This window comes from Sylvia atricapilla, chromosome 3 (genome assembly GCF_009819655.1).
Source record: "Sylvia atricapilla isolate bSylAtr1 chromosome 3, bSylAtr1.pri, whole genome shotgun sequence".
Taxonomy (NCBI): Eukaryota; Metazoa; Chordata; class Aves; order Passeriformes; family Sylviidae; genus Sylvia; species Sylvia atricapilla.
In genome coordinates, this window is record NC_089142.1 from 23,474,942 (window position 1) to 23,500,566 (window position 25,625).

Here is a 25,625-nt window from a genome sequence, read left to right on the forward strand (position 1 = left end):
GGGGTTTTCCAAGCATAGCAGCTCATGCTGTGCAATCAGACATGCTACCTTGAAAACAGCAAGGACTTCTTTGCTGTAGGAATGTCAGACCATTTGTCTGAGTCCTGAGAAGCTCCACTGTGAATGAACAAAGTGAGTCTGGGTGAGTTGTACTTGCCAGAGGGAAACTCCTCTTTTTTTGAATCTGAAAATGTGGATTCAAATCATGCAAGTAACCAAAACATACTGCAAATTTTATTTTTATTTCCTTATTACAGAAACTAAATTAGCATATGCCTACATGTTAATTAAAACAAGTTCACCACTGCAGAGAAAGAGCATTCTTTTTATTCTCTAAAGCACACCCGTGAACACAGAACAAAGTGTAATTTGGTACATAAAAGCTTCTTGGTGCACCTCCCACTGCAGTTTCTGCGTTAGTTCTTTTAAAAAAATCATTACATCTTAGGTATTTATATATAGGGTTCAATTAAGCTTTGCATCTTCTACCCCTAATGCAATTCACTTTTAGAAATCAGTTAAGAAGCTAAATCAAAAAGGCCTCTTAAGTTTGCTTTATTTACAGACACAATGGCTGAATTTAAATAGTTTACAGTCACTCCCAGCACCAGCATCCAATTCAAAGGATTAGTGCATTCCAAAATTTCTCTTAAAACTGTTACTAGAGGGGCTTAAGTTGTCCATAACTACAGCTATGTAGGTAACCCCAGCCACCTACATAAATTATCTTACAGAAATTAAACATGCTGACAAAAATATTCATAATTAACAAAATGATAAAATGAAAAACTCAGCTTTCAGGAAGAATAGACAGAAGTTTGGTTTTGCGCTACAGTCACTGTCAACTATGGGAACGGCAGCAATGTGGGAGAGGAGCAGTCAAGCAGGCTGAAGTCCAGAGCAGGTGTCTCTGGTTCCTTTGTGAAGAGAGCAGTATGTCCAGCTCTCACTTCCTCCTCTTTTGACACATCTCCCATTACTACTATTTTGTGAAATCATTGGGCAGATTTCTGAACTGAGATAGCATACAGCTTACTTCAGAGGGGAAGAAAATAACTGCATCTGCAGGCAGGCTGACTTGCATTATCTGAATAAAGATGAATAAAGACCTATATGTTCCTCTGAGTTTTACAGTTTACAAGTGGATGCAGGTCTTGTGGCAACTGAGAAACTGCTCTAAGATTAACAGCTGGGATGCACACATATTTGTTTGTTCTTACATACTTTCAAAACCCAAATGGAAGGAAGAAGTATCTGTGATTCAGGTAGATCCAGAAGGATTTTTTTTTTTTTCTTACACAATAAGGTCAATTACTTAGCACATTCCAGGTTAAAAAAATTACAGTAAACATTCAGTAACTGGAATGCATAGAATATACAAGTACCATTAATTACATTTACAAAGCTGTTCATGACAATTTTTCTTTCTATATTAAGCATAAAAAAGGTACAAGCTAATTCACAATAACCTTAGTTACAATGTTATTAAAATACATTGATGTTAATCATAAAAATATTTTAATATTTACATGTATATTGTATAAACCTTAACAATAAGAATATGCCTATTTTAGGATGCCTTAAATTAATCTTTCGGCAGATTGGCCCATTTTTAGTGCAGTATCCCTGTTTTGGTCTTCACACCATGAAACTGTACCAGATTCACAGTATCTTTGCTAGTGCTTTGCTAAAAGGCTTAATCTTTTTATTATTTAAGAAGCAATCATTCATTTATTCCAAAGAGTCAGTTTTGTTTCCACTTTGTTTCTTATTAAATCCTACCCCCAATAGTTCAGGACACTCTGCCTGGCCTTGAGCTATTTGGTTGCATTTCCACATAAGGCTGTAATTAATTTCATCAGTTATCACACTGTCTTGCTTGTAGTCCGGATGCTGTGCGATGAACTCCCTCATCCATCGAGCAACTGTCATTAATTCTCCTGTGGGCAAGAGGAAATTTAATTTCACAGTTTATACATCTAATTTAGCAGTAGAACACCTTGAGTTCTGTGCACTATATACACAATTAATGAGGAGCCCGTGCTTTCATGAAAAACACATTCCTATACTTTTTGGTTTTCAAGTTTAAGCTCACATATCCCTGATGGTCTAAAAGCCACTTATCTGGTGCAATTTTTCAACTTTCAGATGTTCCAATGACAAAATGCAGAGAGAAGTAGCAAATGGAACAGGTGCTACCAACAGATTGTATAGCAAAAGGGCTTAAACACTTCATTTAACAGAGAATCTGGCTGAGATGAATCAACAGACACCTCTGCACTACTATACTTATATAAAATAAGTTTGTAGTTGATCCATCCAACTGAGTTGCTAGTTTTGATCAATCAACCTTGACTTACTATTCTTTCTCCCTCTGGCAGCTACTTTAGCAAAAATTAGGCTGGTTCCCAATTATACCAACTTCTGGTTTGTACAGAGTGCCTGCTTCACTCCACAGTTCTTGAGTTGGTCAGCAGGTACCTAAATGTCCCCAGCACCTCCATACGAGGTCACTGAGTGACACACACCACTTGCAGGAAACTGGTATCCCCATGAAGTAGCAGCACACCAGTGTCCAGACTGCTGAATCTTGCTCCTGGATGCAGGACATGCAAGCAAACCTTAACTACTGTAAGTTTAAGGTAACTGACAGTTAAGACATTAAGATGGGCTGATGGCATGCGCAAAGACCCAAGAACTTTCATGGTTAGCTACTGGAACATCAGCTTTGTTGTGAGAGTGAAAAGAGTCAAGGGCTTCCACTACAGAGGTCTTTGGTTTGGGAATACTGCAAAAAGCAAGAGGAATCACGTTAGAGAAAGCATGAAGGAATACACAAATAAATTGTTAAAAAATCCAACACTATCTAAAAATATCCTAGCAGTGGTTTTGAACAGACGTGCCTGAAGACTAACCAGAAAAATTGCAGAAAGTTCCCTGAAGAAAAGCAGAATAATAAAAGTTACTAGAAATCAAAATGTGCTTCAAAAACCAGAACTAAAGTTTTAAAAGAATGAGGCCAGAGTTTACACTTCTGTGTAAGAGGGCAGGAAAAAAAATTACCCAAGAGGCTTTATTTGTTGAAGGCACTAAAAACTCAACATGAAAACTTTCTGACACCAACGAGAAGCAGGGGCTCTGCAAGAAAGTCAGTGGAGTCAGGAGATGAGCAGAGTGAAGCTTAAAAGAAGCACATTTGAAGTGCAATCCGTGCAGGCTGCACATCAGTGCTGGAGAAGCCGGTGAGTGTCTAGTGCACATCAACACAGACACCTAGTGGCCAGGCAGCCCAGGCACTCCCCAGCCTTGCCCTGCTGTACCTGCACACCTTCACTGGGAGCACAGCCTGCAGCTCTCAAAAATACCAACCGGAGTATGGCACCACTGACTGACAAAAAGCATGAGACACCTTCCAGGCAAGGAGACACAAAGGGAATTTTAAGTTCAGGTGCAACCATATACTGGAGAAGTCAATACAATTATGAATGCTGATGACAAGTAGATAATCATGATCCTACAGCACAGGAACTAGAAGGTGTATCATGGAATAACTGTGAAGAGCATTTAAACATGACAAAAGTACAGAATTAAGTTTTTCAAAAAGCATATAAAAGAAGTGTGTAATTTCTTATTGTATGACTTCAAGGTAAAAAACCCTGTAACTGCTTCAAGAAAGGTAATGCAAAAATCATGGAAATCACATCTATGAATGCTCGTCCAGCTCTGTGATTACTGCACTGCAGGCAGCCAGGAGAGCACACCAGGACAAGGACCACTTGATGCTGCTACCTCAGTACTGCTTTCATTAATATTTGGTGCAGCTGCTGCCTGCCTAGCAAGTCTGTAGTCACACTGAGTGGTGGCAGTCACACACCAGTTATACAGAGACCAGGAGGGTAATTCCTTGCTGTGCTGCGGGAGAGGAGGTGACTGAAGCTCAAATGAATTATGCCTGGGCAAGGTTACAGCCACAGCAGCTAAGGTGTCAGTGGTCTTAACTCATGAGTGCTGTGTTCACCATTAGAGAAATCTGAAAAATGGCCACTCTTTGTGGATATGTCTCACACTAAACAGGCTGCAGATCAAGAACATTTCATTTAAGACCAAGAATACACTGGAATAATCCAAATCTCACAACTGAGAAATATCATGGCACAGTAATAAATACCTAGTGCTTTTTTATTCCGTGAATTCTAGTTCTTAAGAAGCCTCATTTAAAAGTCATTTCAGTTCATAAGAACTGAACTATAAACCCTACACTCTTATCTACCTCACTCTCACAGCTTTTAGGTCTGTGTAAATACAGGAGCTGACTTTTGCAATGACTGCAACCCTGCACGAGGTAACAAGGTTTTTCTCTGGTGGGGAACACCTGCAGCTGGGGCTGGACCCAGGTCACTAGGCCTTAGGAAAAAGACTCTGCTAGAGTTATGTATTCCTTGTTTTCTCAAGACCATTTCTGTTAAGGAAATGGTCCTCAAAAAAACCAACAGACGAGTGAATGTTTAAAAACATGATACTATTCTGAAGAACTACTAAAGTAGTTAATTACCAGATAAGACAAAATCCCAATTTCCACCCCAGCTTTAGAAAGGTCTTTACCTAGAAGCTCCTACAGCAATTTTCAAGAATTAAAACGGAATGCAATACTTTAGTTTAAAACTTGGGAGAGGGAGTGGGGAGAGGGAAGGAAAAAAATTCTTGACTTATGAGGCTAAAATTAATCATCTAGCTAAATTTACATCAATACAGTTATACAGGAGATTTACATAGAAAAAGTTGAAAAGCTGCTGCAGACTGGGCTAAGCACATAGTTCTGAGTTAAGTTTAGCTTGCATCTTTTACTCATTATACTGCTGCATTTTAAAAAGAAACATAAACAGTCATTATACACCTGTCTTGAAAAACATTGCAACGTGGGGAAGACAGTGGAAGAGCCTGCTCTGCTCTGCCTGGAAGGAGTTCTGCTACTTATGGAAGGACTTTCATATTAGAGAGCTGAAGTCTATGTCCCCTGGTCTAGCAGACCTGAGTTTAGATTTATGAATGCTTTGGAGCAGTAAGCTTTGGAGTCACACCAGTAATATCAGGGAAGCTATTCAGAACCAGCCTCAAATACTCTTACAACACTTAAGTGACAGGGCAAAATAGACTAGTGTATGTTTAAACTATTTCAAAGTGGACAATACAGTGGCAAAAGCAGCAGTAAATGGTGTTGAAAAGCAAGATCAATAACTGGGCATATACTACTCTCTAAACCATGATTGTTACTCTATCAGTTACTCCTAATTTAAATTCTAAAATGAATCATTAAACCTTAAAAATCAGAAACAGGACAAGATTTAAGCAGAGAACACACTCTAGTCCTTTGCTCAATGATTCAACAGATAACGAGACATGCACAGCTCCCATCAGTCTTATCCAACTGAAAGTAGAAAAATGCCAAGAAAGTAAATTTCCAAAACCATCCAACATACCAGAGGCTCTCTTTTTTATTAGCTTCAGATAGTTTAGGATGGTGCATCTTGTGTCGACATCCACTTCCATGTTTTCAAGATAGGAATTCAAAATTGGGATCAAACCAGGAAAGACTCCTTCCTGTGTAAGAGAACAGAATCAGCATAAAACTGTCTGGTTTCTGGGAGGGTAGAATAGAATGTGTTCCAAGTAGAAGAGGCTACGACCTTCCCATTGATAATTGTATCAATGCTCATTAACGTATACTCTTCTGTGTCGGTGCCTGTCCCATTCTGTGCAGAGCCACATCCATCCACAACAGCATTTCCACCTTCATGTGTGACAAAGGCAAAGGAAAAAATGGTTAAAAGGCAAGACATACACTAATCATCTACAACAGTGTTACTCAGATTACTTGATGTGATACCTTTGCATATATCTTTTCTGAAGTAAAACATTCCCTGTCGTACAGCATCTCTTTTCTGGGCCACCTTCATGTTTTCATCCACCTGGCAAAAAAAGTATTTCAGAGATCTGTGACATTGTAGAAAAGCAGGAATCTACTGAATTGTCATATTTGGGTTTCATAAGCTGAAACATCTACTATATTTCTCACTATTTCATCACACAAGGTCAAGTTGTGAAGCCAAGTTTTATTTCATTCTTCAGCATCCAAGACAAACCCACAAATAGACAACATTTTATGAAACTAGGTCTCCAGCAGAATAGGTAATGGAATCACATTAGAACATGCTATGCTAATTTAAGTTTGGATGAAAACACAGAATAGTTACACTTAACAGGTTGCATCCCTTCTGGCAGACTTCTTTGCATATTTAGATGCAATTTAAATAAGTATGGAAGAAGAAAATTTCAATTTCCCTAGCCATAATTTGCTGCTTTTATTAACAAAATTATCAATGTCTTTAGAAGAATTACCACTTTCAGATACAGCATTCAAGTAAGTTTGTACGGGAATTGTATCTATTCCATTCCCAAACATCTGTTAGATATTTAGCATTAGATTGCTTCTCGAAAGTCCTCCAAACCACAGTGTTTGCTCTGCAAATGACATAAGCATTGCTCTGTCTTTCTGCATGGAAAATTTTGTCCAATTTCTTTGGTTGGTGTGTTCTCAGGGAATTAACACCATACAGCTTTTGGACATTAGCCTTACCATATTGTCTTCAGAAAAAGAGATATAATTTTCTGAATTCTTTGTCTGATCTTTAACTAAAGGCTATGCAAAATCTTTGCTTACTTCTTACCTTTTAAAGCTTTGGTTTCAATTCATTTTATATTATGAAACCTATTTACACAACAGGTTGTTTTGAAAGTTGGAAAGAGCTCCAGTCCCAGCTGACAAGTGTTCAACCGCATTCAATCAGACAGCCAAGATTAGTGTGAGATTAGCCCCAAAACCCCCTATTATTTTACTTGAAAGAGGCAGGCTTACCAATGGTTGTGCAATTCTGTGTTGCATTACCTGCCAAATTGCTTGGCAAGCCCAAGCAATTTTCAGCCCTCCAGCCCTCCAATTCTGTTCAGGTTCTTTTAGCACCTGATCTCTTATTCACTCTTAACTGGTAGTTAAAAATTTGTGCTTTTGAGACACTCAAATAATAATGTAATTATGTAATCTAAAGTGCTAAATTGCTGCGTTATTTATGCAGTCTGAACTCCCTGACATCTCTTTTTAGAAGTCAGACCAAATCATAACATGTATGTATAGTGTGATTACAGTAAATTTATGACTTCAGTATTTTTCTCCATTTTAATTAAAAAATTCTGTGAAAAGCCTTAGGATAGTATGGCTATGCTGAATCTTCCAGTATGGTGTCAAAAGCCTTCTGCTCTACAAGATCTTTTTTAAAGTTACCTATAACATTGCAGGAATATCTACCTAGAAAGACATTTTTTGGTCAAGCACCTCAGAAAGAGGACATGCAAGGACAGTTTCAGACAAAACAGTTCAGCAATTGTGAGGACAAGATTAAGGAAAAATTACATTTTGCATGGCTTGTCTGTCTGAAGACAAGTCATAGTTGTGACCAGAATCAGCAGTACTTGTTTCCACTCAAATACTATGTAACACTAAGCATGCTGAACTCCTCCTTTCCCTCCCCACTAGATACAAACAAAACACGGAGTAAGAGCATGAGACACAGGCGACATCCATATTAAGTCTGAAATTTTTATTTTGACTTCTGCAGGTTATTTCCCCCCTGCACGGAAAATGGGGGAAACATACCCTTTCCCAGCTTCGAAACAGCCTTGTGACAATGGTATTTCTCAACATTTCTGCAGCAGTTAGACACTGCTAGGCATCACAGAAATTCCTACAGCAATTCTGTATGTTTAATTCCATGAGACAGCAGTAAAATATTTGTTCAGTACTGTAGAGTTTAAATTAATTCAAAGTACCGATACAAATGAAAACTGACTGGAAGATAAAAATGACTGTTCTGTAAGTGGAGGAATATTATTTCCTAGCTTGCAGTGGATAAAAACCAGACTTGATGCATTACATTTAGTTCTAACAGATCTGATCTTTCACACCTACCTTGGACAAAGGAATGAGAAAATCCAGTTTATATGATAGAATCACTCTGGTTAGCAATACCACAAACACAACATATGCAGAGTTTTCAAAGTCTGTTAACTGGACCTAGACATGAAAGGAGTAGAGATTCAATTACTTTAGTGGGAACACACTCATCCAAGGAGAGTCTGGAACAGTTTGACTCAGATCTTCATGTCAGTCCTTGTGTTCACACACACTGTACTTGCTGAGGGGGGTGATGCACACGTGCAATCACCAGCAGTGACTTTCAGTGCACAATGCAGGCACATGCTTCAACAAACTCAACCCTGCAATTCGATGCAAAGCACATTTGTATTTCAAAAGACTAATAACCTGCACCTTCAGGCTCTCTAATTACAGAAGTATAGTAGCTTTTAAATTTCTGCTTTAAAAGGATTAAACTCAGAGAGCTTAGAAACAGACAGCTATAGAATAAAAGCACTTGTGAAAAAAACAAAACTGACAGTGGAATTGTTCAGTACCAGGAAATGTACTGGAGAAATACAGTCTCTAGAAGCTAAATGGGGCTTTGTTTACTGCTGCTTTAAATACAAGCCTAATTCCTCTCTCCATCACCCCAAATCCATTAGCATGCGTTGATGTGCTGCAGTGGATTCCCCTGTCAGTTACATTCCCACAGTCCATGTCTGATTAAATACTGCTGTCCACTTCACTTGCATCTAGCAAATCAAAGGGGAGAAAACACAGCACAAGTAATAGGAGTTTGATACTGGATGGCAGAATGCCTGGTACTTTTCCACTTAAAAGGAAATGTGCTCTTGTAAATACTGATGTCTTACTTACCTCCATAGGTCTGAATTCCACTCTCCATCCAATATCTGAATTTGGAGGTGGTGGCTTAAACCTCATTGTCTGCCAGTTTGTAGACTGAATATTCTGCAGAGCACATGAAATAATCTGTCACAATCCAGATACACATCACTAATCAAAGAAAAATAGCAGATAACTAGAGTCCTAGTGTTTTCCGTGGAATCAGTGTAGGGGGTTAGAGAAGTGGTTCCAAAGTAAGTGCTGTAACTTCCTCAAGCCCACAGTACAACTACCCATCCCAAGAGCAAATATGTTGTACTTTTTCATGCTGTTTTGGCTGAGTATTATGTACAAGACACTAAGGGACTGGCATGCAGCTGACTTTATTTTTTCATGAGGGGCTGACACATCCTGAACTAAAAAGGCCTAATATTACCACAGCTATTACCTCATAAGGCTTTAAAATAGAGATTTCTACATAAATAAAATACAAACCAGTTTTCAGGAAGCCTTAAAATTGACAGTTCCCCTCAACATTTATACACACAGCTATAATTTAGGCTCTTCATATTTTATTTGGTTTAAAGCATAAGCCATCACCTTCTAAATAAAAGATAAAAAAAATAAATGAATGTGCTTATAACTGTAAAGTCATATTCTAAAAAACTAGCTGAAGTGAAAAATTAATGAAAAAATTCTTAGCTAATACAGCCATCCTCCAATTAAGTACTATTATAAAAATAAGCAATTATATATATTTATTAAATTCCTCTAAATCAGACATAACCTCAAAATGGTCGGATTCATTTGCATCATCTAGATGTATTTTCTCCTCAAACAAAGTCAGTGGGTCTCGAATGAACAAGTGTGCAATATGCTGTGCCAAAAGGTGGTCAATACCTAAAAAATGAAAATTCAAACAAACAATTCACATGTATCAAGACTGGCTCTAGGAAATTATTTTTTTTACAAGACTGAAAATATCTAACACTGCAATGCTACCTCAACCCACCACATCCTGTTAAAGTGATGACTTCAGGAAGGAAGGAAATGATTAAAAAGAGAAAAAAACCCCAAAAAGAAATAGTTTTTTGTTTGGAAATGGCAGCTGAATATTGATGTGGCTTCCTGGTTTCTGATGCATTCTGTGCCATGTTTCCTAAAGCAGTTTGGCTCTCTCCATAAAAATAAAACACTTATTCCAGCTTGAGAAACTCAGTTTGATGCATTAGGGACAGTTTCTGTTACAAATGAATCCTTTTTAAAAACCTCTCAAGACCACTCTGCACAGATACTTCCTGAGTAGGAGTCACTCTGAGGGCTGCACAAGGTTTGTAACAAACAAGAACAAAACCATAAAATATCCCCACACTCTGCAAACATAATTCTGAACCTGCTCATAATGAAGCAAACACTTACCTTCCTTTATTAGGTGCTCGTAGATATCTTTGTCTATTGTCAAATCAATGTCATTGTATTTCTCACCACATTCAGATAGATAACTGTCTATGGAATCATATCTGGATTTACTGATTCTATAATGGTTGTTCTTCAGTGGCTATATAATTTAAGAATACAATATTTTAACAGCTTGTTAACAATGTTACCTAAGTTTTGCTCACTAATGACACTTACGTTGAGAATTATTATCCTATTTAAAAAATTCTACAACCTCAACTAAAATTATTAAAAGCATGAGTCTTAAATAGGCTCAATATAAAGCAATTCTGGAATTACAACTATTTTGTTTGCAGACATTTATCTGAGCAAAAAATCAATCATCATACATTGACTACAACCCTCTAGAAGTTGAAATGTTTTCCTGATGTAATATACTATTACCCCAAGCACCTGGAAAGCATTGAACACATACCAACAGTTTCACCATGTGCACACCGTAAGAGATGCCCTTAAAATAAATAGTTCAAGAAATATTTCAAGTAAATTTTAAAAATTATTTATTTTATGTAATTTTTAAGTGCCTTGAATGGAAATTCCTGCTTAGAGAAACTCTACAAGTTCTGACACCTGACTCACTTGATTTAGTTCTAGTTTATACTACTCAGCAGCACCCACTATTTAATCTACTACAATTATTGCCTTTTGTGCTCAAGCATAAAAGTTCATACGGGGCCCCTTTTTAGCCAGCTGTGGAAGACTGGGATTCCATACCTAATTAAAAATACATATTTATTAACACAAACTGACCAAACAAGGTGGGTGTTTACAACATCTCTCCTGTATCTACCACAAAGACCATCACATTTCCTCATCAGGGATTCTGATGAGCACAAGCAAAATTTGATACTAAGGCAATTTAACTTTTTTGCCTGAAGAAGCCCAGACACCTACGACGTAACAGGGCGTACCTCCAGGCCTCTCTCCTCCCGCGTGCGATCATCCACAGAAGCAGAGATCACTCCCCAGCGACAGTCAATGTCAGACACGTAGCCTCTGTAGAATGGAGATGCAGCACTCAACGCCATCTAAAATGAAACAGCCCGGCATCAAAACAAAGCACAGCCCAAAGAAACAAAGGCAAAATACAGCTCCATTGGAAAGGGATCCAGAAGGAACTGAAGTACATATACTTCAGTTTAATATACAGCCAAAGCCCCTGTAGTCAAATAGCTCAACTGCTACCTCCAAAAAAATGCCTGGGTCAAGGGTTGGCGCTCCTGAAATGGCACCTGACACTCTCCAAACGTTTTACCTCTACAGATCAGCATTTAAGGCACAAAAAAATGATGCTGGCAGAAGCACTTTTGAGACAAATCAGAAAGTATTCTGCTTGTTGACTTCCAAAGTTCACCTGGCAATCATTTTATTTTGTTTATTTTTGTTTGGCCAAGCACCTTAGTAACATAGCTGGAACATAACTCACTCCAGGCAGGATCTACTCATCATCCAGACCAGACACATACTTTATTTTCGTAACTCCTGTTATAAACAGTTGTTTATGACAACATGCTTATAAAAGGGACAGATTTAAAGAGTCTAAGCTGAAACCCTCTGTAACACCAGAGAGTTTTCAATACCAGTTGAAAAATTAAAAATTGTTTAAAGGAGCAAGCTTGCCTCGTTTCCATGAAAAGCCACCCAAATCTATTTCTAAAACTATTCAACAAGAGTCTCATGCATGTGGAAGCAAGAGCAGAGGGGAAGAAACAGACCTAAGGGCCAAGAAGGAACAGATATTACCTGTTTTGTGGTGTCATCTGCACATTAAATAGTTAACACGATGCATGTGACAACCTAGACAGAGTCTTCTCCCCGAGTACCCAATTTGTGAGCTTGCAATTTGGGTGTTATTTTTATAAATACAGTCAGCGGATTTTGCCATGAAGGAAGAATTCATCTAGCAGATGTCCCTTACTTACCACAATGGGACAAATCGTTGCTAGCTGATCATAGAGATACCTTGCTTCGGAAATGCTGCAAGCCTGAAATGTTACCTGTTGGAAGATGTAAAGTTGCTATCAAATTTCTATAATCATACAAGCAAAGTCTTCTTAGATTTAAAAACAAATATATTATAAAATTATTTATCTACTTAAAGTTTTAGGGTTTTTTGTTTGGTTTTGTGGGTTTTTTTTGTGTGGGTTTCCCCCCTAAGTCTTAGACACATTTCTGCCCCACCTATCAGTAGCATTTATATTACAAGCTTCTTTCTATGCCACTTCCCTGTGCATTACAAGATTTCAGACCCTAATGCTTCTATGGTGAGGCTGAATATACAAACACTTGCCAGAATCTAAGAAAACCGAGTTAACATCCAGAACACACATGGGTGAGTAATACACCCTTCAGGAAATAAGCCAGGAACCTACTTAGAGCAATAATCTGACTCTATTGTAGATTTAACATTTGCTTTATGTGACGCTAATGCTGTTTTAAAGAACATTTCAAGATGCCTTTGATCCTGAAAAACGTGGGGGAAAAAAAGAATATCTGTGTGTCTACTGTAACTTTCTTTTAAAGAAAAAAATCCAGCTTTTTTTGGTATTAGAGTCCAGAACCCAGCAAAAAATAGAAAAGAAGAATTATTTGCAGAAGGTATTAGTGCTTTAGAAGCCCTACCACAGATAGGCCACTGGAATAGGTAACTCCTTTGTAATATTTCTGTGAAATTTACTCAGAGCAGCATCAAACAGAAAACACATTTCTAATAGCAGACCTTATCCTGTAGACTTTGCAAATCAACACTTTATGAATTTAAAAACTGCACAGAGTGACCAGTCTCAAAACTCTTTTTGTCTTAGCATTTTATGTACTCACAGATCACAGGAAAACTTAGATGGGAATGTTGCCCTATACCACTATCATAACATTATGCAACAGGCTTCAGCTCTAAATCAACATCCCTGCTTGCTGTCCTGAAGAATTCCAGTTGTACACAGGCTTTCCTCTTCCAAGGATAGTAACTAGAGCATCCCACAAAACACAAATGTTCTTCTCAGCTTGCCACTAAACCAAACTGCACCTCAAGTAAGACTTTAAAAAACAAACCAACCAACAAATCCCTCCAAAACTCCTGAGTGCACTAGTGCCTTAGTGATGGATTTTTTGGGGGAGCCTTCATGACCGTGGTATAGGGGAAATATGGGACTTGTTTGTGTTTGTCTTTTTAAATGTTCATCCAATATTCATTAAAACATACCAAATTAGAAAACAGCTGCGCTGTGGAGAAAATGCTTCTGCGTCTATCTTTCAAGTGGCTTGTTTTGTTTTTTCAGAAAAAAACCCAAGCAAACAAACAAAAACCCAGTTGGTTAAAAGACAAGATTAATAATTATCTTGCAGAAAAGCAGCTAAGTATGATTTCTCATCACTAATTTTAGACATTCAGCACTAGGGAGCCAGCCTTGAAGTGGGGGTGGTTTTTTTTTTATACTTTCCCCAGACAGTAATATTTGCCTCCCCTTTCCTTTTGTGTTTATTCCAAACCACATTAAATCTGAGATTCAACATGGTTTCTAGGCAAATGTCCCATTACAGAGGCAAAGGGCATGGCTGTCTTCTCCAGCAGGGCTATGGGCACTGCCAGTGCAGGCCATCCCAGCCCAAGCTCATCGGGACATTATTTTTACCTCTGGAAATGCATCAAACGAAGTTGAAGCTTGGTGTGCAGTATGAAAAAAAGGAGCAAAAACCAAACCAACAAGACCACCTCCCAAACATGAAATGAAGTATATATACTACAAACTACCTTATAAAAATAAGTGGGCAACACATGTTTTCTTCTAGTCAGTTATCAGGAGTTATCAGTTGATACAGAAGCAGCTGCCAGCATTGTTTTCATTCTCCCTTTGATGATAACAGGACTACCAAATTTGAATTTGGCCACTGATTACCAGAATGTAATAATAAAATGTATCTAACAGTAAAATAGTACTCCTTTAAAAACGAATTTAATGTTTTTTAAAGTTCATATAGTGACTGAATAAGGCTGGAATTCTTTTATTGGTCTTAAATAAGAGACATGATATAAAACAAACCATGGCAAACTAACACCTTGTAAAACCACACAGTATTATGTAAACTTTACTATCTCATCAGATTTGCCCTAATTTGCCCTAGTGACAAGAAACCATAGGTGGCACCTGTCAAGAACTTTTATTTATACAGCTCTTCTAGTATCTCAAGCTCAAAGGGATTGCTTTTTATTAAGTTTTCTGTCCCTGCTACAAAACAAGAAGTGCTGGGAGGATTTCCTTTAATCGCATAGAGAGTTAACACTAGCCTCTTCCTAGCTCTTCCAAGACTGTAGTGGCCACAAGCACATTTATTTTATCAAGATCACAATTACCTAAGGTGTTAGTGCCCAGCATCAGAGAAACATTTAAAGCAAACAGAAAATTAAAGGATTAAAGCACTCTTTAATATTCAGCACCGGGATTTAAAGGGAAGATACTGTAAGACAGGAATAACTCGGGCAAATTACTAAAAACCATCAAAAGTGGGCATGTTCAAATGGTATCAAAAATATCTTCCAGCACACAGTCAGAGAAGACAACTACCCACATGGATTTGGTAGGTTTGTGGTACAAGCAGTGAGAAGACAACTCCTTAGCAGATAGCTAAAAATATTTAAGTATGAGAAACTTTATACAGGAGTTAATGATGTTTGTAAATGAAATAAAATTATACAAAAGCAGAAAGCTACTTATTTTTAAAAATACTCCTGTGACCTCTTGCCACTCCCTGCGTTTGCTGTTCTAAGGGTGCATAAGAAGGAAAACACCCAAAATGAGTAACTAATAAACCTCTCCCATTTCTACAAGACAGCTCAGTTTCCATCTCCACAGTGTCTTTTGGTAATGCCTAAAAGATGACCAGAGGGGAGGATGACCTTTTACACTCAAAAAGTGCTGGAGTTTCAGAAGCAGGTGCTTGATCAAATGTGGTTTGACCAGTTCAAGAAGCCCTCTCAGCAAGTCATCCAGTTACATTTGAATATTAGCAGAAAAAAAATCGTAATGCAAGCAAACAAAGCTGGTATATTGGATTGACCCTGGCTGGAAGCCAGATATCCACCAAAGCCACTTAATTACTCCCCTCTTTTGCTGGACAGCTAAGAGAAAATGTAACAGAAGGCACAAGGATCAAGGTAAAGCCAGGGAGATTACAGAATCAGTTAGATTGGAAAAGACCTCAAGATAACTGTGTCCAGCCTGTGACTGAACTAGACCATTGTCAACTACACCATGGGTGCACATCCAGTATTTCCCTGAACACCTCCAGATACAGTGACTCTACCACCTCCCTGGGCAGCCCATTCCAATATCTAATCACCCCTTCTGTGAAGAATTTTTTTCTGATGTCCAACCCAAACCTCCCTTGGTGCAACTTGAAGCCATTTCCTCTTGTCCTGTTGATGGCTGCCTGAGAGAAGAGGCAAACCCCAACCTGTTACAGCCTCCTCTCAGGCAGCTGTAGAGAATGATGAGATATCCCTTGAGCCTCCTTTTCTCCAGGTTTAACACCCCCAGCTCCTTCAGCAGTTCCTCACAGGACTTGTGCTCCAGACCCTCCACCATCTCCACTGCCCTTCCCTGGACTCACTCCAGCCCCTCAATGTCTTTCTCACAGTGAGGGGCCCAGAACTGGACCCAGCTCTCCATGTGTGACCTCAGCAGTGCTGAGTACAGAGGGACAATCCCTGCCCTGGTCCTGCTGGCCACACTATTGCTGACACAGGCCAGGATGTCACTGGCCTTCCTGGCCACCTGGGCACACACTGGCTTATGATCAGCTGGATGTCAACCACCACCCCCAGGTCCTTTTGCACGAGGGCAGCTTTCCAGGCACTCTGTCCCCAGCCTGTAGCTCCACATGGGCTTTTGGTGGCCAAAGTGCAGGACGCCGCACTTCATCTTACTGAACCACACACAAATGGCCTTGTCCCATTGATCCAGCCTGTCCAGGTCCCTCTGCAGAGCCTTCCCACCCTCCAGCAGATCAACACTGACCCAACTTGGTGCAGTGGAGATCACTCACCACTTACTGTCAAAGGCAAAACAGGCCTAACTTGAGGAAATTAATTGAATTTATTACAAGTCAAATCAGAGTAGAATAATGAGAAATAAAACCTAAATCTTAAAATCCACTTCCCTCCTAAATTCTCTACTTCCTCCCTTCCCAGCAGTGCAAGAGAATGAGGGCTGTGGTTGGTTCATCGCACATTGTCTCTGCTGCTCCTTCTCCCTCAGGGGGAGGACTCCTCACACTCTTGTGTCAGCGTGCGGTTCCTTCCTTGGGACAGTCCTCCACTGAACATGTTCACTGCTCCAACATGACATCAGCTGGGGTAATTTTTCTCCTAGTGGCTGGGTATAGTTCTGTGTTTTGGATTCACTACGGGAATACTGTTGATAACAGACTTATGTTTTAGTTCTTGCTGAGCAAGGCTTACTCTAAATTAAGGACTTAGTTTCCATGCTCTGCCAGTGAGCAGGTGCACAAGAAGCCAAGAGGGAGCACGGCTGGGACCTGAATTGGCCAAAGGGATATCCCATACCATATGGCATCATGCTCAGTACATAAACTGGGGGAGTTGGTTGGGAGGGGCCAATTGCTGTATGGGGACAGGCTGAGCATTGGTCAGCAGGTTGTGAGCAACTGTACTGCTGAGCACCACCTTCTTCTTGAGTTTTACTCCCCCCTCTCTTATTACCATTATTATTATATTTTATTTCAATTATTATCAACCCACAAGTCTCATCTGTTTCTGATTTGCCTCCTCATCCCACCAGGGGCAAGGGGGTATACATGTGTGTGAGGCAGCAACAGCATGGTACTTATTTGCGGTCTCCGTTTAAACCACAACAGCCCTTCTCATGGGCTACACTTAACTGCTTCAGTGTGGGTCCCTTCCACAGGGTTCAGTCTTTCAGGAACTGAGTGCCCCAGCATGGGTACTCCATGGGATAACAGGTCCTGCCTCCTTCATGCATCCACCTGTTTTGGTGTGGGGTCCTCCAGGTGCATCTCTGCTCCAATGCCAACCTCCTGCCTCACCAAGATCTTCACTGCAAGCTCCAGGGAAATCTCAGCTCTGTCACCTTGAACACCTCCTCCCCCTGCTTCTTCACTGACCTTGGTGCCTGCAGAGCTGTTCCTCTTACATAGTCTCATTCCTATGTTATAGGAGTTGCACAGTTTTTCCACTCCTTCTTATTGTATGTATCTCAGAGGTGCTACCACTGTCACTGGTGGGCTCAGCCCTGGCCAGTGGCAGATCTGTCTTGGCACTGGCTCTGTTGGACATGGTAGAGGCTTTCTTCCCATGGGAGAAGCACCTTCTCACAGCAGCCACCCCTGCAGCCCCTCTGCTAGCAAAACCTGGCCACAGAACCCAAATACACTTGGATTTTGAGACTAGAATACTAGACATACCACTTGTTCTTTTGTCCCCCTTTTGCCACACTGATGTACAATGTATCAGTTGAAGAAAGTGAAAGTAGACATAAGACAAGTCTTGGAAAGGGAAGGGTTTAGAGATGACAGTGTGCACTAACATCTTGCAAGCAGATGCACTTTACCTGGAGACAACAGTTTCCCATTCCAAAACCCATAGCATCCATATATATGTAGTCTGGCTTAGATGCCTTTGCTGCTTCTCCATCATCATTAGGAAATGTCTCAATAAAAGGCGATGGCGTGTTCTTATCTTTAAATACTGTGTGGAAAATACAGAAACTCAGTAACTCAGAGCATAAGACTAAACAATTATTTTGAAAAAGAACAAAGACAAGACTGAATTTACTTACTTGGTACATTTATCACAACCTTCTCTCCTCTTCGGTGTCGAATGTTTCTGGTCAGTGTACTAGAACAAAAGAAAAAGTATTTTGAATTACATGAAATTTTCTCTTTATGCAAATTTTTTTGCAGCTACTTTTTCAACAATGTTTAGGGTTTCAGAATGTCAATTTTCTATTTATTTTGAGCACTCTCTTTCAAAAGAGAAAAAGAGAGAAAAGAACCTAGTTCTTTTCCTAGTTTTAAGATGGGCTGTAAAAGATACAACTCTGAATTTTTCTTCAGTAAAATCAGTCTTATTTTGACGGATTTCACAGTACTACACTGATAAAACAGTCAGAATTGAAAGGCTACAGACCTGAAGAATACAAGGTCAAGTTAAAAGGTATGCTTAGTTTTTAAACAGAATGATTTTCATTGTCCAAAAGTCTCACTTTACTGTGAGAAGTAAATCGTCCACTTCAGAGTAATTAAGGCAAGCTACTGAGTAGACAGATGTTTCTGTGACATACCTAAGTAAGAGCTGGATTAACCATGATGGAAGCATTTAGACACAGGATTTCAAACTGGAAACGATTTGGCAGTAGCAAAATCAACTTTTTGCCCTATAATGGTGTGAACTATTATACAAAGCTCCTTTAACTTAACAATTAATTTTCTTAAGACACTTTGAAAAGAAAATAAATGTCATCACAACCATTTCTGTCCAAGTCCTTGTTATACCTGTAGCAATCAGATACAGTGCTCTCTATTCCAGTAATGTAAAGAATTTGCAGATATATCTATGATATTTAGGTAGAGACAAAATATTAGATTTCTCAAATTTCCCAAATATTCTTACCTAAATCTAGGATGTTTATTGATGGCTTCATCTGGAAAAAAGAGGGATTTTGAAGCTCCTTCTTCTACTGGTGTTGGCTTATATTCCGGCAGTGTAAACCCAGGACACCCTAACCTAAGTAACACAACAATGAGATCCAAGCTGTGATGAAAACAGACTGTGATTTTAGAATGGTCAGATGATCAGAGATTAGGACTCTAGTAGACAACCAGCCAACAACTACCTTCCACAGTGGTTAAGACAGCCTTTTTTTTAAAGTAGAACCCCAGTAGTCTATCATTAGACAGCAAACATGGACATTTTCAGTGGCTGAAGCAGGAAACTTCAGTACTATGTGAGGTACAAACATTTTAGTGTGCTGGTGCATCTTATCCGTGCTTCAAAGTTTATCTCGAGCATACAAGATGACTGCCAAAGTAATTTATCCAGCTCCACTCTTAACAATCTGCCTCTTTTAAAATACATGCTTAACCAGCTCTGTAAGAATTAGATGTAGTTTCAAGTGGTACACATATCCTAAGTCTTATAACACTTCCAGAACTCTGAAAACTCCTACAAGACAAATGTCATAAGCAAAGAAAAATTGCAGCTCTTAGGCATAAAATGCTGAGAGATAAGCAAGCTGATCAGAATACATCCCTCCCCTTTGGGTAACTCCATTTTAAAGTTTCAGAGTCACCTGAAACAAGCTTTCAGCACAGCTGAGACAAAGGAACATTTGACAAGGCTGAGGTAAAGTAGAAGATTAGTTTCTCCATGTTGCAGAGTAAAAAGGGCAAAGACTGTGTTGAAAGGCTCTAGTATTTGCATGATTAAAAAAAGATAGCTGATACAATTACAAAGAAACTACTCAAAATATCAGGAAACACTCACACTTCCAAGAATATTACTTATGTTCAATATTGTTTCTTCTTCCTGGTTTCAGAAAGTTCTCCTACAACTTGTAAAGCCAGCTTCATCACTTACTTAAGTGCTACATTGAAAACTGCATTCCTCCAGTCCTCAAGAAAGAAAACAATTTTCTGGTCCAACAGTGAGGGTTCACAAATTTAGGAACTAGAGATAGTCATTCAGTATCTAAGCTAGAATTCTTTAAACATTTTCAAATCATTCACTTTTGACTGAACTATTTTAGTTTCAATAAGCTTATGTATTTACCTTTCTTCTGTCAGCACTCTAACTAGTTTTTTTGTCTTCTCAAATACACAGACTTTATTATATACACATGTACGTGCCCAGATGCACGCAGGCATACATATGTATTATGTGGAAAAAACTTCAACCCCATGAAACCTCAGAAATACAGGTTAACAAGACTCCTGTCAAACCAACAAGGACTTGAATGGCGAGATAGCAAAAGGCAGAAATAACAAACTAAATTATGCCTAGGGAGTGCAATCTCCAAGGGATGAAAGTATGTTTGGAATGACCCACAAGATATAAACAAACTACATCTTATTATTTACTGGCTTTTCACAGAAGTCAATTGTACTGCTCCTACAGCGATGCAAAAAGTATTTATCTGTATCTACAAAGGGATGAAGAACTCCTCTTCCTTTATTCCCTGCAAGACAGGGTCCAAAATGTTTGTATATAAAACTTATTCAATGACATAATGTACCTGTAAGGTTGCAGGGGAAGAACCCCCAATTCTCTAATACAAGTACTTAACCGTTGGACTTTAAATAAACTCTTATTACATCTAGAATAATTCTAATAATGTGAAAGTGAATTTTATCAACAGTGTTCTTAAAACAGCATTCATGGGGCATTATGCAGAAATTCTGGCACCACTGCTGCTAAGGCATATTTTGTATTGTTTCTCCTCTCAGAAAGAATTTTAGGCTATTGCATTCTGTACTACACAAGAAACTAGCTGGGAAGGTCAGGCACTTCTACTGCAGAGCAACTTTTTCACCCTTACAAGCATAACTATCTTCATCCACTTCACTGACCAGGCTAGTTAGAACAAATGTAATAAATCTCTATCTAGAATTTTATTTGAAAGGAATGTCACAAAATACAGTTTCTCCTAGATAATGACATTCATCCTAAATTTAATTTCTTCAAGAATCCCTTTACAACAATAAAAAGGACAAAATCTATCCTTTGTAAGGGTATTATTAACCCAGGAGAGATGCCCTCCATTCTAGATTCAGTAACTAGAGTATAATAGAAGTTCTAAGTCCAGGTGCCCCAAACTACCAGAAGCTTGCATGTACTTTAGTGGTATTAAAAATAGATCAGGTTAGCCATGTTTTGCAAAATTACTACTTATAAAGATCACAGTGTACTAAATAGGTAAAGAGAAACTTTTTCTATATAATTTTCTGTATCAACTCAGGGTGGTAGACCACTCTAGACTTAATACTTTATGTTACAAATATTCAGTATTGTCTCCTAATACAAAATCATCATAGGTTAGAAGCAACCTAAAAATGTAAAAGATGCTTACTTGCTTGTCTTATTGCAATAAAAACTTTAAAAAACATGACTGGAACATCAACCCAAAGTACTTTAACCAAATAATATTTTTCTCTATTTCATTGAACAGTTTAGCTGTATGCAATATGGAGAAAAAGTGTGTAAGGAGAACAGAACACTGACAACCTTCTCACCTTGGAAATGATGTCACTGTGCAAACAGCCTCATTTTCTTTGAGCATAGAAGCAGCCTCTTGCCGTCTTTTCCTCATGTTGTCTTGCACAGTGTTGAAATCAGACATGGTTCCCCCATATGGCTTTCCAGGCGTTCCTTCAATCATGTAACTTCCATATTCCGGTCTCCAGAGTGTTGGGTGACTATAATAAAAGAAGAGCCACATTTAAATATTTCTGCAACTTCAAAACAGATGAATTATTTGTAAGAATTCCAGAAATTAATACCACTTGCAAGAAAAATCTCCTTTATTTAAATATTTGACAGAGGAACACAATGTACCTTCCAATGTACCTCACCATCAGGAAGTGGTGAAAAGAAAGCAAGGTGCAGTTTGGCAGTGATAGTGCTGCTGTGCAGTACAGTAAGTAGGATTTGCCTACCCAAATCAGTCACCTTTAGCATCTATCTCAAGCTTTGTTTCTTGGGGTTTTAACCAGAACCAGAAAATACAGATCACTGCTGCTTTTGCACAGGAGAGGATAGGGAAAAACTTCCCTGCCACTCTTACATCTATACTTCTTTCAAAAATGGGCGAGTGCTCCTACAGACAACAGGTTTCCCCTATACAGCCCTCACTTGCTCCTGTAGTCAAGTGACACAAGAGCAAGTGCAGATGCACATGTACTTTATGGAACATGGATTACTGCATACACACAGACACAAAATCAGAGCAAGACAAAAAAAGCACCCAAACTGCAACTTCTGTGGGCTCACCATTACATCCTCCTTTATTTCAAAGCATAATACAAAAAGTGCATGGACTGCCTGCAAGCATGCTTAAAATCTTTCACTTCCTGAACCGCAGATTTATCTGAAAATATCAGTATCTGTGGTTTACAGTTTTACCAATAGCAGACTTGAATGTTAACCCAGGTTAACAAAATTTTGCACAGTATCATAACAGGAGGATTAAAAAAAACCAAAAAAAACAACAACAACAACAAAAAAAAAAACCCAAAGAGAAACTGGAAACAGCTACTCACTTGGGGTTTACCTTCTCTCCCTTGTCTTGCAGTGTCTGAACAACTTCTTCACCACAGAGTATCAAACGCACTTTCTTATTTTCATGGTCGAATTTTACCAACATATATTCCACCTTGTAAATAATTAAAACAAAACAAACAATTAAACAGTAAGGTTTTGTTCAGACACAAACACATTGGCATGCAATCTTAAGCATTAAGTGAAAAAAAAGGTACGTCACACTGAACTTTATGAAGGTTCAAAAACATTACTAACTACAAATGCAGTAAGCAGTACTGGCAAAGATGGCTGTAAACTTATTTCATCTGAAATAAAGACTTGAAATTCCTTGAAACTTCTTTCCCTCCATTTCTAATTGAAGACATTTCATGAAAAAAATCCTGAATTTGTACTTACCTCTACATTATTTCTAAACAAGAAGGAATTAAAACCTCATGCAAGCTATATGCAACCTACAAACATTTCACCCTCATCCCATCAGTTATAGTCTCTTCTGCTGATAAAAAAAACAACCAAACAAATGAAAAAACCATAAGTTATTCGACAAGACATCCACTTACACCCATCTCTTGTTGGAGCTATTAAAGACTATGTCTCATTTACACCACAGAAAGCTCACCGCTGTTGGTGACAGCATCAGTCCTGTCATTACCACACTCCAGCTCTTGGCATAGTGCAGTGGTTTTCACCCCTGCCTGATTTAGCTTTGCTGCCACATTTTCTTCTTCTCCTGCCCAGCAAAGTACCTAGTCCCAGAGCTCTCCTCCTGTCCCTGCACCATGCTGCAACCCACATTAGAACCAGCAAGCCACTTGTGACAGCACTGCTGCATCCCAGCACAAGAGAATATGTTGCCCTAATTGATATCTGAAAGCAGCCAAATCTGGAACACCCTCATCTCAAACTTCCTGATCTCCATGCACACTTGCTGTCAAAGCTCCCTGAAGACTTTTAGAATGCAACCCAGCATGGCAGCTTAACAGCTGCTTTGACCTTGTAGCCCTTCAATACTTACAATTTGCCAATACCTCTAGTTCAGAGGATGCTTAGCAATGTTCTAGGAAGTGTAGAAGACAAACCAGCCTCCAGGTGTGGTGTGTTGCCTACCATGTAAAAACAGAAGTCACACACGGAAATGCGTAACCAGGGTTCTGGCTTTCAAACCCCTGGAAAGGGGTCTGGTAGTTTGGTCCACAGCTGGACCAGCAGTGACAGGCAGTGCCTTTTGTTGGAGGCTCTTGAACCACTGCCACCAAGACTTCCAAAAATCATCTAAGTCAAACATGACTTACAGTTAAAAATTCAGATTGCAATTTCATAGCTAGAACTGTCAGAGGTGCATTGTGCTCCTCAGTTTCATTTTTCCACACTGTCTAGAGCCACATCTCTCTGTATTTAACAAACGCGACTGCTGCAGTGCCAGGAGTTCAGACTGACGCAAGATGCTGATGTTAAAGTTGCAGCATACCAACTCATGGCAGTTTCTATTTTGTACAGAAGTCCAATGACAATAGGAAAGCAGCTTGCCAAAAGACAGGGAACTTGGGCCATGTTTTACAGCATGCTCTAAGTAGATTTGTGGTCTTCATGTTCTTTGGTTCCTTCAGTGTCCATGGAAGAGTTATTGCTTACTACAGTGACAGAAAATATAATCCTTAGTTGGGATTTGTGATTAAATCACAAGCAATATTATCAAAGAATGTTTGCAATTCTACAGAATCTGATCAGAGACCAACTCTGGAGGGACTCATCCAGAAATTATACACATTTGCTGTATGTTTTCGAAGATCAAATTTTAATCTCCTGCAGAAAAAATAATGATTTCTAGTTTCTGCGCAGACTGCACTTTTTTGCGTGGTATATTTTGGCAATTGTGTGCATTATGCCACAATAATCTACTTGACATAACTAGAGACTAAAGTCAACCAGAACACAGCTGAGCACTGATTTAATTATTGCCCAGCACCAGTCTCTCCAGTGTCACTTGACCTTGAATACTGGAAAGAAAAAGGGACCTTCAGTTTCCTACCACATTCAGTATCATCTCCTGCTTTGCAGAAGTATAATTCTCCCTCGGAGCTGGCCTAATCTATAGGGGGTATGTGAGCCCACACCTGTGAGTCATTCAGATGGACACAGAATAAGCATCAAGCTCACCCCATGCCTGGCCTCACCCCACAGTGCCTGTGGGTGAGGGTAGCAGAACGAAGGACGCAGGAACAGCAGCTGCTGTCAAGACCCAGAGTTGAACATTTGTTCACTTTTACTTGAGTATGCTACTGTGATTAGCCTCCTGTCCGAGAAATCCCTCTCCAAATGCAGCTGGTGGGGAGAACACTGTATTTCTCTATAAACCAAACTGCAAGTTAAAAAAAGCAAAACCAAACAAGCCAAAAGTGTAAAGCAACACTAAGTCAAGAAGGCAAATATGAAGAAATCAAAGTGTTTCATATTTCAAGTACAGTAGTGAATATACTGCATTTATGAATCTAGCTTTAGAAACAATTATTACTTTTGCCTGCAGAAGCATTGACTAAATCTTCAAAGCTGTCTTAACACACAGATGATCTGCCATTAATTTAAATGAGAAAATAAAAAACTTCAGATGGCTGCCAACAGTTCCAAGTAACCCACAGAGTATCTTGACAACAGAGGGACTGACTGAATAGACATCCTTAAAGAATGTAATTTAGGCTCATCAAAAGATTTAGCCTACAGCTACAAAAAAAAGAAACAAATTCAGAGTACACATTTTTACATTCAACTTCAGGTTATCATTCACAGACTTCTCAAATGTTTTTATCCACAACAAAGTTCAGAGAAATGCAGCCAAGCTGAGAAAAATCAGCATGCCTGGCAGAGATTCCAGTTCAAAGGCCAAATATGAGGGGCTTCACCAAACATCCATAATTCATTATTTTGCTGAACTCTTTGGAATTCACTTCTCCCTATAACTTTAACTAGGCTCCTTAGCAAGAAGCAAAATACACATCAGATCAAACTACTGATGGAGATAGCTGACAGGCAGCCTTGCTTAGAGCCAGTGATGACAATGTACCCTGT

At 39.0% G+C, this 25,625-nt stretch overlaps 1 protein-coding gene across 5 annotated transcripts in view; it reads right to left on the reverse strand.

Moving 5' to 3' along the window:
- Positions 1–223: 223 nt before the first annotated feature.
- The window catches only part of GCLC (glutamate-cysteine ligase catalytic subunit), a 36,659-nt gene continuing 11,257 nt past the window's right edge, over positions 224–25,625 (reverse strand). For 2 of the 5 annotated variants that reach the window (XM_066314946.1, XM_066314948.1), the window contains exons 2-16: positions 22,562–22,674; positions 21,536–21,718; positions 18,918–19,031; positions 18,085–18,143; positions 17,857–17,993; positions 12,193–12,267; positions 11,182–11,298; positions 10,232–10,370; positions 9,600–9,712; positions 8,846–8,938; positions 8,021–8,125; positions 5,885–5,966; positions 5,685–5,788; positions 5,478–5,598; positions 224–1,940 (exon numbers count right to left, since the gene is read on the reverse strand). In XM_066314946.1, the coding sequence (XP_066171043.1) occupies positions 1,732–1,940; positions 5,478–5,598; positions 5,685–5,788; positions 5,885–5,966; positions 8,021–8,125; positions 8,846–8,938; positions 9,600–9,712; positions 10,232–10,370; positions 11,182–11,298; positions 12,193–12,267; positions 17,857–17,993; positions 18,085–18,143; positions 18,918–19,031; positions 21,536–21,718; positions 22,562–22,674 (1,764 nt within the window). In that variant the 3' untranslated portion in view covers positions 224–1,731. The remainder of the gene's footprint in view (positions 1,941–5,477; positions 5,599–5,684; positions 5,789–5,884; positions 5,967–8,020; positions 8,126–8,845; positions 8,939–9,599; positions 9,713–10,231; positions 10,371–11,181; positions 11,299–12,192; positions 12,268–17,856; positions 17,994–18,084; positions 18,144–18,917; positions 19,032–21,535; positions 21,719–22,561; positions 22,675–25,625) is intronic. The other 3 variants (XM_066314947.1, XM_066314949.1, XM_066314950.1) reach the window with 3 other exon arrangements.